The sequence below is a fragment of the Nerophis lumbriciformis genome, linkage group LG11 (assembly GCF_033978685.3).
Source record: "Nerophis lumbriciformis linkage group LG11, RoL_Nlum_v2.1, whole genome shotgun sequence".
Lineage (NCBI taxonomy): Eukaryota > Metazoa > Chordata > Actinopteri > Syngnathiformes > Syngnathidae > Nerophis > Nerophis lumbriciformis.
Window position 1 is genome coordinate 24,196,812 of NC_084558.2, and position 13,682 is coordinate 24,210,493.

Sequence of the window (13,682 nt, forward strand, 5' to 3'; positions counted from 1 at the left end):
TTGTTACATGATAAGCCCACACTTAGGTCTACTATCAAAAATATATCCCAAAAAATCTTAAAAGTACCTTTGGATCTCCATTCATTTGGAAGTTCCCAGCCCAGTGAAGAGGTTCTCTCATCAACTGTGCCACCTCCCTGTCTGCCTCTTCTTCATACAACGAACAAACATTTCCATTTAAAAGGGGCCGAGTACAAGACTTGTGCGTACCAGCTTCAACCTTTCCTTGTGCTTCTGGCTCCTTGGTGGGCTTCTTTACAGTACCTAAGGTTGCTCCTGACAAGGACATCGGGATCTGATTGATATGAGAAGTGTCCAACTTCCCTCTTACTGTCGGTAGCACACTAATTCCATGTTGATGCCTCAAAGTAGCTGTATAATCTGGTTCCTCAGTGTGGGAGGTTCCTTCAAGTGATGCTGGACCAACACTGAATCCATTGCTCCCCTTCTCAACAACTCCACCTGATTGTAGTTGCCCTTGCAAGGGCTTTGTGGTAGCCCTAAAAAGGCCAAGACCTGGTTTGCTTAGGAGCACAGTACGTGCACTTGGCTTTGGTGGCTTTATTTCTGTTCTTTGTTTAGAGACTGTCGGTGTAGTTTCTTGGGTGCTTGTTTGCGTTCCTGGGTGTTCATCTTGCATCAAGAACGTCTCAGCTTTTTCAGTTTTGTTCATCCTCGAGTGGACAATAACATATTTGGCCTCCACTTCTTTTTTATCAGATTCCTCCTGTACTTCTTCGGATTTTCTGTGCTCAGAAGAACACTGGGGTTTTGCTCTGATCAAGCCTTTGGAATTAGTTTTTCTCCATTTCTGTTTTATAGACAGAGAGGAGAGCAATCGCGAAACATAGATGGCATTTGCCCAAAAAGAAATGTTCTTTATTTTTACCTTTTTGGGCCTTTTTTTGTGAAACCAGCAAGACAGTCTGCTGAGAGCGTCCACATCCTTTCTTTGAGTTAAAAAATGTCTCTTGGGGGTTGTGGGACCAGTTTGGAGTAGGTCTTTGTTTAAAGTTGCAAACATCTTATCAGCATTGCTTTGAAAAAAATCATTTGTCAGATTGTCCAAGAGCAAACTGTGGGAATCCTCTTTGACAACATTTACAGATTCACATTGTTTGACATTCACTGCTTCAGACCTAATAATGCTATTGAAGTCATTATGTCTGTCTTTTGGAAGCACCATGTTTCCATGGCATTTAAAGGTTTTTGTCAGTGTCCGTTCGGTCTCATCCCCTTGCTTATCTTCAGCTGCTTCTACAGAATAGTCATTCTCCAGATGACAGGAAAATTTGGATCTTTGGGGTTTTGCAATACCATGGTTTTTCAACCTGTCTTTATGGTGTTTTTTCTTAAACATCATATATTTTCCCTCTTGCGTTGATTTGGCGGGTTGTGGTACGCATCTTCTGGCTTTATCGATTGTTGGCTTTCCAAATGTGTCCTGATGCATTTCCTTGTCTTCACCCACTTCTTGGATGACTTCTTTAGATACAGCTCCTCTTTTACTGTATTCATGTCTGGATACGTAGGGTTTGACCTCAGAGCCATTAGTAGTTATTGATTCTTCTGAAAGTTCTTGCTCCGATTCTTCCTCTGTTGTCAGCTCAACGTCTCTTTGGACAACTGAGTTTCCAGTCAGTTCTTTCTCACTGTTGTCACTCTTAATGAGCTCCTCCTTATCGTCTTCTTCCTCCTTCACATTCTCATCATTGTTCATCGCTGTTGCTGCTTCTGAGTTTATAAGGTCATTCTCCGAATACTCGTTTAGTGTATCTTTGTATTTGTTCTTCATTTTGGTCTTGGAGAGGTCTTGTTTTTTGTGCTCCATCAGGACTGTTTCCCCCCAACTTGGTTCCATTTGTATGTTTGTCTTTCAGGTTTGACACTTTTTTTTTGCTGTTAAATTTCCAATGGTGCTCCATAAATCGAGGCCGGAATGCTTTGGAATCACTTTGCCTCATATCACATTGTTCATTTTCTTTTCTGGCCTCTTTCTGCTTCCTATTTTTCAGACCTTGTGGCTTTGCCCGTGGCATAGCTATAAATGATCAGTTATATAGCTGCAGAATATATGAACAATAAGCTTGACAGGTTTGATGAAATGTTGACAAGCATCAATAGACAACCAGGTTCTTGGTTTGAAGGCATTACAGCATCTTAAGAAAAATGGTGAAGCAGTTAATTTGACATTTTAGCTGAAAACTTGTGAACGTTTTATCAGATAGCAATAAAATCCATTCCTGAGACCAGTCTAAAGCTGTAGAGCCTTTCTTCCTCAGAGTAAAAGCTTGTTTCAGTGTAATATAGCTTACCAGTGTTCTTGGGTGAAACCAGACATAGCTTGTGTCAGGGTTTTCTGGTTTGTCTTGACTTGGATGTAGCAAAAGTATTATTCCAATAAGAAGTGTGCACATATACTCCCGACTGCTAGAAGACACACAAAAAAGCACAAACCTTTTGAATAATTCAGCACTTTCTGGCAGGTCCTTACAGTTCTACTGCTTTCATATGGTCAGTTGGTGAATGCATTGTAGGAAATGGGAGAAGTCCTGCTTGCAAAGATGAACAATGGACTAAGTGGTGGCTGTAGAGGTAGATTTCATCACTGGGGGCCTTAGGGGTTGACAACCTTTCACTAATTCATTTGGAGTTTGCTTTACGAAAGTTTTTCAAGAGATAAATGAAACCCTACCACAATATACTGTACCTCCCCAGACAGTCATGTAGCTCAACTTACGACCAACCTTTCATCTCAATAACTGCAATTTTAAATGGAACAAAATTAGTTAACAATTATAAATTGTACAACTGCTAAACTGTTTAAATTATCCGCCTGACTCTCTCTTTACCTTAATTGAACAAGACAAGCATCAATCTACACCTCGACAAAGCATGTTTTTTAATGGCAATATAATGTTGACAAGAGCTCAAATATCAAAACATATTTGGGGGACCACACTCATGGCAAGACCAGAAAATCATGAATTGACTCAAGTTGTAATCCGTTTTTTCGTAACGCCGAGCCCACATCTTCGATTTTTGTGTGCTCATATACTGTTTCTCATAATGACCATTCGCCAGGAGTGTTTATGTGTTATATAATAGGTTTTCATTCTCTTTACCCTTGTGCAACCATTGGGGCCAAAATGGGCATTGCACGTGTACCCTATGTAATATGATAGTTCAGTTTGAAGGTTTGCCAGGGAGTTTTTTGTTTTTGATTGCAAAGTTGTTTGAATGGGATATTAAAATAAAGTATGAAAACATTTTCTCTTGAGACCTCTTTTGGTCCCATTGACTCAAATTATAGGTGCTACTTTCAACAGATGGTGATCCTGTTATATTGCAAAGCTTTTTCCATGAAATCCAAACGAATCACATTAAAAAAAAAACAAGAACATATTGTTTGGTAATAACCAGATGGCTCCAGAAAACGATGAAATAAAATGATCAGAGCTTTGATGAGCGTAAATTAGTTCAACTGACATTTAAACACTGAAAATAATTTTTGTCAGTTATATATATTCAACGTGGCATATATATTCAACGTGGCATATATATATATATATATATATATATATATATATATGCCACGTTGAATATATATGCCACGTTGAATATATATAACTGACATATATATATATATATATATATATATATATATATATATATATATATATATATATATATATATATATATATATATATATATATATATATATATATATATACAGCCCTTTGAGACACTTGTGATTTAGGGCTATATAAATAAACATTGATTGATTGATTGATATATATATATGTGTGTGTGTGTGTGTGTGTGTGTGTGTGTGTGTGTGTGTATGTGTGTGTGTGTGTGTGTGTGTGTGTGTGTAAAACGTGTGCGAACTCAAACTCAAGCAGTACCTGCCTGATTTATCTCGGATTCTAACTCAGTAGGCACTGTATATCTTTTTAGTCTGATTGTCATGAATTATTGACCTGTTCAACGTTGTAATTACCTAACCTCAAATATTCCAATCTGCAACTTATTTCCTGAAATCCATCCATCAATCTTCTTTCGCTTATCCAAGGTCAGGTCACGGGGGCAGCAGCCTAAGCAAAAAAGCCCAGACACTTCGTCCCACTCCTCTCATGGGGTCCCAAGCGTTCCCAGATCGGCTGGGAGACGTAGCCCCGCAACGTGTCCTGGGTCTGGTCAGTCATGCTGTAAACACTTCCCCAGGGAGGCGTTTGGAGGGCATCCTGACCAGATGCCCAAACCACCTCATCTGGCTCCTCTCGATGTGGAGGAGCAGCGGCTTTACTCTGAGCTCCTCCTGAATGACAGAGCTTCTCACCCCTATCTCTAAAGGAGAGCCCCGCCACCCGACTGAGAATCTTGTCCTTTCATTAATAACACAAAACTCATGACCGTAGATGAGAATAGGAACATAGATCGACCGTTAAATTGAGAGCTCAGCTCCCTTTTCACCACGACGTATCAATACAGGGTTTGCATCACTGCAGACGCTGCACCGAGCTGCCTGTCGATCTCACGCTCCACTCTTCCCTCACTCGTGAACAAGACTCCGAGGTAATTGAACTCCTCCACTTTGGGCAAAGTCTCCAGCCTAACTTGGAGATGGCACTCCACCCTTTTCCGAACGAAAACCATGTACTCAGACTTGGAGGAGCTGTTAGTCATCCAAGTCGCTTCACACTTGGCTGCGAAACGATCCAGTGAGGGCTGAAGATCCTAGCCAGATGAAGCCAGCAGGACCACATCATCTGCAAAATGTAAAGACCTACCGGTAATTCTGCAGCCAGCAAACCGGATCCCCTCAAAACCCTGACAGTGCCTAGAAATTATGTCCGTAAAATGTATGAACAAAATCGGTGACAAAAGCCCTGTCAAAATGCGTTTTTTGAAAAATTGCATATATTGCATTTTCCCATCATAAAAAACCCTACCAAAAAACATTTTTGACAAGCACGGCACAAAACATAAAACAACAACAAAAACAACTTAATCTTGATAGATTTTAAGTTGTTAAAAGATTTTATGTGTTGAGAGTAAAAAAAACAAATGGTTGCTTAATATTAATTTTACACTTTTATGGGCGAGTCTCTTTCGGGTCCTAAGAGTAAGTGTGTAGAGTCAATCTTAAGCATGCACAGTGAGTAAATGGATGTCATAAAGTGTTTATTTATCCTCTTGTAAATATTTAGTATAAGCGGACTGAGTACTCATGCAAAGACTTCTGTGACATATACCTCTAACAGTTTGGCTTAGTCAAACAGGTAAACAAAGAAGAAATCCTTGATACATTTAACTTTGCATTGTTTTGGCCTCTGGTTGAGGAGGAAGTGGGCACTTACCGTTCAGCTTGGTTGTTTTTCATGTAGGTTCCTGCTTACTGGTTAGTGCCATGGCAGTCCCTGGGCCCTTTAGCTTGACACCAACCTACCATGAAGGGTCAAAATCAATGTGTACCTTCCACAAAATTAACAGACACCAATTTGGGGGATGAAACCGTCTTGTAATTAGACAAGAAAACAGCAGTCTGATATAACTGATTTAAAAAGGGGCTTAATCAATTCACTACAAAAATATATTCTAGGCTGACACTAAAATACCCAGCATTCTGTGACACAGTACCAAAATATTCTTGTACGATCTAAATAGCAGTCACCCGCAGTTACAACAGGCCAGTAGCGACAGAATGACTAATTCATATATACAGTAAATAAACTAAACTGTATACATAAATATATGAACATTTGACTACAATATCTCACAATTACATTCATCAATTACAATATACATAGTTAAAATGATTTACATCCACAAAGTGAGCATAAAAACCCAAACCCATAAAAAATTATTCCAAACTTCGGCACTATAAAATGTATTACAGCAGTGTCTGTGACATTTTACATACAAAAAAACTGTGTACCAAGTATGTGGAATAGGGTTGAGTGAAACTGTACAGTGGTATTATTAAGTCAGTGTTAAAATATGTGGCATCTATAAACTGAGGACACGAAGGAAAGGTGGAGTTCAATCTGTAAAGCACATCAACATTTGTATCACAAATGGTAAAACTGTTTTTTTTTTAACATTCCAGTTGTAGAAAATGACATTTCTTTAAGATACGCCTGTGTCCAGACTGTAGGATGCAAGACACCCATTGTTGCACCTAACAGAGTATGAAGGCCATAAATGCCAAATTATTCTTTAAAGTAAAAGTCAAATTTAAATGTCATGTGATTTAAAAGATAATAGTAAAATAAGGCTGACAACCTAATGAAAATAATGAGCTATGTATATACATAGCACATCACTGTGGTTAGAACTCAAGCAGAGAAAGAAAATAACTTCAGCAGTGGATTGAAAGGTTCTTGGCATGATGTAATGTTCTTGTCTTTTGTGGTCAGGGGTCATCAAGCAGGTTGTTTCTCTCAACTTCTGCATGCAACATATTTCTGGTCTCAATCCGGTTTGTGGTTCTTTTAGCATGGCCAACAGTCCACACCGTGTCTTCAGTATGTTGTAAAACGGCGGAGAGTCTTTTGGATACATCAGTCCAAGAAGCGAGGGTAGTGGTTGTAAAAAAAAAAAGATCTGCTTCTTCGCTGATTAAAAGTTCAATTGTCTGAATGGAAACAAATGGAAAGTAAGAAAATGTTAATTTCAATGTTTTTGGTGTGCACATATTTTAAGTGGGACTATTAAAGTAATAATTTTTTACCAAACTAATAAGTTTTCAAGTTAATTAATCAGTTTTTAATGTAATCAGGTTTATTCACCATTTTGAATTATGTCTGAAAAAAGCCAATTTTACTGTAACACAGTGTTTAACTGTTGTTGGGCCGCGAGCGCCACCAAACAATGTTTTTATTTATTTATTTTCTTTGTCCTGTCGAGCTACTCAGGCAAATCATATTGTTGATGTAGATGCCCATATTTGCTGTACAGATTTACTTTACAAAAGAGAAATGTGGGATACTTCTCTTGTTGCCTTATTTGTATTTGACTTTATTAAATGTATTATATAATTACTTGGCATAGACAGACCGGAGCAGGAGGGGACAGAAAGAGGGAAAAAAAGGAATATGTGATGTGTTTTATTCTAAAAAGTATATGTGTGATGTTACATATATTGTTTATGGTAAAGGTATTCCTTGATAATTCAACCTGACACATTGTTTTGTACTACAAAGCATAGTTTCTTTTTCAAATCAAGACTGAAATTACACTTATTCCAGACAATTTATTTACTTTAATTTTGGCTGTCTATTGTTTTGATTTTTTAGATTGACATCTGCAATTTTAAAGTGATACTTTTGTTTTATGTTGATTTAATTTTTCAATGTTTACATTGATCCCGATTTCTTTTTTTAACAGTGTCCTTGAGTGCCGAGCAAAGCACCTTACAAATAATATAATTATTATTTTACATGTTAACTTCCGGTGTGAAGGAAAGTGTTGAACAAAAATAAATCAATAAGCAAATAGTAGTTAAACATACACTAAACAACCCATACTGTGTTAAAACAAAAATAGAAGAAATAAAATGTATAAATAAGGAATAAAACAATAATTAGAAATACAGCTGCTAGCAGCGTTAAGAAGGCCCCAGCACCGCCATGCAACTCGGGGTTCACATTAGTCCAAGGGAAAGCATGACACATACCATCACGTCCTTCCTAATGCCCTGACCTAAATTCCCGGAAGATTCCAAAGCATGTGAAAGGAAGTTTTGACTGTTATAATTTTGTACCACAAGGAGGCGATGTTGGTGTCTATATCAACATTTAGTCATTATCAGACCCCAACCTTAAAGTACCAATAGAGTGGAAAAACAAGTTGCCTCTATATTGAAACTATTATCATATATATATATATATATATATATATATATATATATATATATATATATATATATATATATATATATATATATTGCGAGTAAATAGATATGATCATAAAAGTATCAATCTCAAAGAGATTCCCGAGCCATTTTGAGAGATGAGGCAGTCACGTGGTCGCGTGACGTAGAAGTGGGCACCGCAGATCCCTTTCCTATCAACAACAATCATGTAGACTTTGTGGGAGCCAATAACAACTACTTTGGGACAAATGATGGTCCCAGACCTTATATTTTTGATCCTGAATATAAGGAGGGTGAGCTACAAGTGTGGAAGCTCTACTAAACAGATCCAGCATTAGTAAAACACCAAGCATCAAGTAGCAGTATTGCTAAGTGCTAAACAAGAAATACAAACAACAAACATAATAAAACGATTGCTTACTGTAAAATGTATGCCCTCACTCAGATAAAGGCTGATAGGATGTCCATATCTACCCCAATAAGATAAAAAAATTAATTTCAATCCACACGACGAAGGAGGAAAAAAGTTGCTGCTAGGTCTGACACTAACTATTTGCACATGGACACATTTAATCAGATTAAAAGCCAAACCGGACTAAAAATGCTTCATGTAAACACGCCATTTGGAATATTCTGACCCGTTCAGACCGAAATTTAATTCCGATCTAGACGAGTGCTTTATGTCGAAAGTCATTCAAATTGGAACCCATGAAAACACATCTTCCAAAATTAGGGTTAGAATCATCCTTACTGCACATGTCTTTGATGTCAGCTATACTTTGTGGTGGAAGGGGACCAGAATTAATAGTCTCGTAATTAAGCGATTGTCTTGCTGCTGTCTCCCTCATTCAAAATGTGCAGAAGTAGTGTTATATACTGTTGTATACGAGACTAGCAAAAACAAAAGTATGGTCTGGAGTGTAAAGTGTTGATGTAACAATAAAAGAAGGTATCCAGTTGTCATCTTAACGAGCTGTTTTATCCACAACTTTACAGCTACTCCAAGTGCGAACTGCTGGCCTCAAACACATACAACGAATGCTGAAACATGAAAACACGCCGCAACCCGTACATTATCAAAACATAAAACGCACAGAACAGCTACATTCCAAAAAGAGAGGGAAGACAAAAGAAGTGAATAGAAGGAAAAAATTATAAATAAATACAATGGTAACATCAGACAAGTAGAAATGCAACAAAGCCATGTTTGATAACAATGGAAGCCGAATGCTTCTTCAGCACCTGCAGTGAGCAGACTCGTCCAAAAGATGGCGCCATAGCACAAATAACACACCTTGTTTAAGTTAGGCTCTGCGCATGTCAAAGTCAAGTATTCCGATTTAAGATGTGATGCATGAAAATGCACCTCATAAACAGATCTTTTTTTTAGCGTCCATGTACACAGGAACATTATAATCCGAATGATGATCCGATTAAATTAATGTTGGCCGTGTACACTTGGCTACTGTCTTCTGTTGTACTGTGTTTGTCTCTATCTCCGGGTATAAGCTGAATGTCACAGATGAAAAACTTCTAGATTCAATGCTCAATTCTCCTAATATCCAGATGAGAGGCATGATTTATAATCTAGAATACCTTTGACGAGCCGAGACGCGATGATGCATTTTGTTTACATCCGATTTTGGCAGCGCAGCTTTCAGTAACCAAAGTCTTTATTTGGTTTTCGGTACATCACTTGTCAATAGTTCGCAAATATTAGGCTATGTATATCAATTCATACTGTAACGACCAGCTGGTGTTAATGTTTTATATCCGTGTGGCTTGGATTTGATGTCATTTTTTCCCCATGTTTCCAAACACACCGTCCATGCCAGAAAGGTGATTGGATTGGCAGAAAAGTGGAAGTGTTGTTGTGTGTCCGGGGAAGTGCGGAGACAAAAGTGTCTGCAAGTGAAGTAAAACCTGTTGGAATTGTGCCGTTTGTTATCATTAGATTGGTAATAAAAGTTAAAAATAGCGTCACACTTTCGTCACACTTTGTGTTAAAAAATGCTGTGGCGGCGCGCCACAATTACATTAAAGGTAAACACTGTATATACATCTATATAAATATATAAACATTAGGGTTGTACGGTATACCGGTATTAGTATAGTACCGTGATACTAATGAATCATATATGGTACTATACCGCCTCTTAAAAGTAAGTCATTCATTCTCTACCTCTTGTCCTTAATAATTTTGACAAAATAATAGAATGGAAAATTACACAATATGTTACTGCATATGTCAGAAGACTAAATTAGGAGCCTTTGTTTGCTTCACTATTTTATTTAAGGACAAACTTGCAATAAGAAGCATATGTTTAATGTACCGTAAGATTTTTTGTTAATATAAAGCCAATATTGCAATTACCGGTACAAAAATATTGTTATCGGGACAAAACTAATACACTATATATATATATATATATATATATATATATATATACACACACACATACAAATATGCATATTTATATATATATATATATATATATATATATATATATATATATACAAAACCCAAAACCAGTGAAGTTGGCACGTTGTGTAAATCGTAAATAAAAACAGAATACAATGATTTGCAAATCCTTTTCAGACTGCAAAGACAAGATACTTAACGTTCGAACTGGAAAACTTTGTTATTTTTTGCAAATATTAGCTCATTTGGAATTTGATGCCTGCAACATGTTTAAAAAAAGCTGGCACAAGTGGGTAAAAAGACTGAGAAAGTTGAGGAATGCTCATCAAACACTTATTTGGAACATCCCACAGGTGAATAGGGTACCGTATTTTCCGCACTATAAGCCGCCCCGGGTTATTAGCCGCACCTTCAATGAATGGCATATTTCAAAACTTTGTTCACCTATAAGCCGCCCCGGGTTATAAGCCGCGCCTACGCTGCGCTAAAGGGAATGTCAAAAAAACAGTCAGATAGGTCAGTCAAACTTTAATAATATATTACAAACCAGCGTTCTAACAACTCTGTTCACCCCCAAAATGTAATGTGCAAATGTGCAATCACAAAAATAGTAACACTCAAATTAGTGCAGAGCAATAGCAACATCAATAACTCAACGTTGCTCGAACGTTAATGTCACACAACACACAAAATAAACATTTAAAGCCCACTTTCTGAAGTTATTCCTCATCCATAAATCCCTCAAATTCTTCTTCAATGTCTGAATTAAAAAGTTGGGCGAAAACGGCATCCAAAATGGACGGCTCCGTCTCGTCGAAGTCATCAGAGTCAATGTTGCTGTTGTTGTCCAGCAGTTCCGTGAATGCTGCCTTCCGGAAAGCTCGGACCACAGTTGAGACCGATATATCCGCCCAGGCATTTACAATGCACTGGCAGATGTTGGCGTATGTCGTCCGGCGCTGTCTCCCTGTCTTAGTGGCGCAGGTCATCTTGTTGCTTCATCTACCTACGCACCATTGATTCATTTATGTTCAATTCTCTCGCTGCTGCTCTATTTCCGTGTTCTACTGCGTGACTTATTGCCTTGAGTTTGAATTCTGCGTTGTACGCGTGTCTCTTAATAGGAGCCATTTTGTGGTCTTTACAGATTTAAACACACAAATGAAATGAAACGTAATATCCGCGCGCTTCTTCTTCTACGGGGGCGGGTGGTTGCTTACAGTAGAAGAAGAAGCTCTTCCTCTTCTATGGGGGCGGGTGCTTACCTTGGCGGTTGCTTACCGTAGAAGAAGAAGCGCTTCCTCTTCTACGGGGAAAAAAGATGGCGGCTGTTTACCGTAGTTGCGAGACCTAAACTTTATGAAAATGAATATTAATATTAATCCATATATAAGGCGCACCGGGTTATAAGCCGCACTGTCAGCTTTTGAGAACATTTGTGGTTTTTAGGCGCGGCTTATAGTGCGGAAAATACGGTAATTGGGAACAGGTGGGTGCCATGATTGGGTATAAAAGCAGCTTCCATGAAATGCTCAGTCATTCACAAACAAGAATGAGGAGAGGGTCTCCACTTTGTGAACAAATGGGTGAGCAAATTGTCGAACAGTTTAAGAACAGCATTTCTCAACGAGCAAGGAATTTAGAAAGTTCACCATCTACGGTCCCTAATATCATTAACAGGTTCAGAGAATCTGGAGGAATCACTCCACGTAAGCGATGATACTACCGACCTTCGATCCCTCAGGCGGTACTGCATCAAACAGCGACATGAATGTTTAAAGGATATCACCACATGGGCTCAGGAACACTTCAAAAACCACTGTCACTAAATACAGTTCATCGCTACATCTGTAAGTGCAAGTTAAAGCTCTACTATGCAAAACAAAAGCCATTTATCAACAACATCCAGTAACGCAGCCGGCTTCTCTGGGCCTGAGATCATCTAAGATGGACTCATGCAAAGTGGAAAAGTGTTCTGTGGTCTGACGAGTCCACATTTCAAATTGTTTTTGGAAACTGTGGACGTGGTGTCCTTCAGACCAAAGAGGAAAAGAATCATCTGGACTGTTATAGGCGCAAAGTTCAAAAGCCAGCATCTGTGATGGTATAGGGGTGTATTAATGCCCAAGACATGGGTAACTTAAAAATCTGTGAAGGCACCATTAATGCTGAAAGGTACATACAGGTTTTGAAGCAACATATGTTGCCATCCAAGCAACGTCTTTTTCATGGACGCCCCTGCTTATTTCAGCAAGACAATGCCAAGCCACATTCTGCACGTGTTACAACAGCGTGGCTTTGTAGTAAAAGAGTGGGTACTAGACTGGCCTGCCTGTAGTCCAGACCTGTCTCCCATTGAAAATGTGTGGCGCATAAGGAAGCGTCAAATACCACAACGGAGACCCCGGACTGTTGAACAACTTAAGCTGTACATCAAGCAAGAATGGGAAAGAATTGCACCTGAAAAGCTTAAAAAATTGGTCTCCTCAGTTCCCAAAAGTTTACTGAGGGTTGTTAAAAGGAAAGGCCATGTAACACAGTGGTAAAAATGCCCTTGTGCCAACTTTTTTGCAATGTGTTGCTGCCATTAAATTCTAAGTTAATGATTATTTGCAAAAAAAAAATTACTTTTCTTTCTTCAAGGATTTGCAAATCTTTGTATTCTGTTTTTATTTACGATTCACACAACATGCCAACTTCTCTGGTTTGGGTTTTGTATTTTGTTATTTCTGCCAGTAATTGGAAACCATGTGTCATTATTGTTGAGATGAGATCAAGAGCCACCCCATTTGACTGGAAAATGTTGGCCATGGGTTGCTCTGTTGAAGCAGCAGTATCTTGTTCTACTCTGGCATAAGGCCTGCATGTAATATGGAGCACAGTCACAATAGTTTTAATGCGAGCAGACTTCAAAAACCTGAATCTGACATATCACTTGCAATTTAATGTAGTCAGTTTCATAATTTTGCTCCTTCGAGCTATTCACTTTCTCTTCTAGGTCATCCATTTGTGTACAAAGTGTAGCAGTATCCGCACTTATTGAATGTGTTTTGATAAGTATTTCATGTCATGCTGTCTATCAAGCCTATCTCCCGTGTCATTCAACGTCATTATATCACGGATTCTTGTAGACCACCTGATTACTTGCTCCCCTCCACGTCCTACTACTATGCATAAGCTATTTTTCTTCCAATAATGCGTGTCGATGGCTTTGAAGTCCACAGGTTAGCATCAATAAATCTGATTTTGATTACTAACGATCGTCTGCAGTTTTTTTTGACAAGTTACTTTATCTCGGTATTCAAGCTAGCGGCGTACGTCAAGAGTTGAGGCCGGGAGAAGTCCCCAAATACTGTAGTCAAAAATCTTTCAATCAAGTG

General features: G+C 38.3%; 2 protein-coding genes across 4 annotated transcripts in view; both read right to left on the bottom strand.

The window, feature by feature from the left end:
* myo15b (myosin XVB) overlaps positions 1–1,831 on the bottom strand; it is a 194,484-nt gene extending 192,653 nt beyond the window's left edge. The window contains exon 1 of the mRNA XM_072914051.1: positions 69–1,831. Within this exon, the coding sequence (XP_072770152.1) occupies positions 69–1,831 (1,763 nt within the window). The remainder of the gene's footprint in view (positions 1–68) is intronic.
* A 1,950-nt stretch (positions 1,832–3,781) lies between these two features.
* Positions 3,782–13,682, bottom strand: part of llgl2 (LLGL scribble cell polarity complex component 2) — a 116,667-nt gene continuing 106,766 nt past the window's right edge. For 2 of the 3 annotated variants that reach the window (XM_061967035.2, XM_061967036.2), the window contains one exon: positions 5,505–6,641. The gene's annotated coding sequence lies outside the window, so the exon portion shown is untranslated. Of the gene's footprint in view, positions 4,774–5,364; positions 5,450–5,504; positions 6,642–13,682 lie in introns of those variants that run through there. The other variant, XR_009815900.2, reaches the window with a different exon arrangement.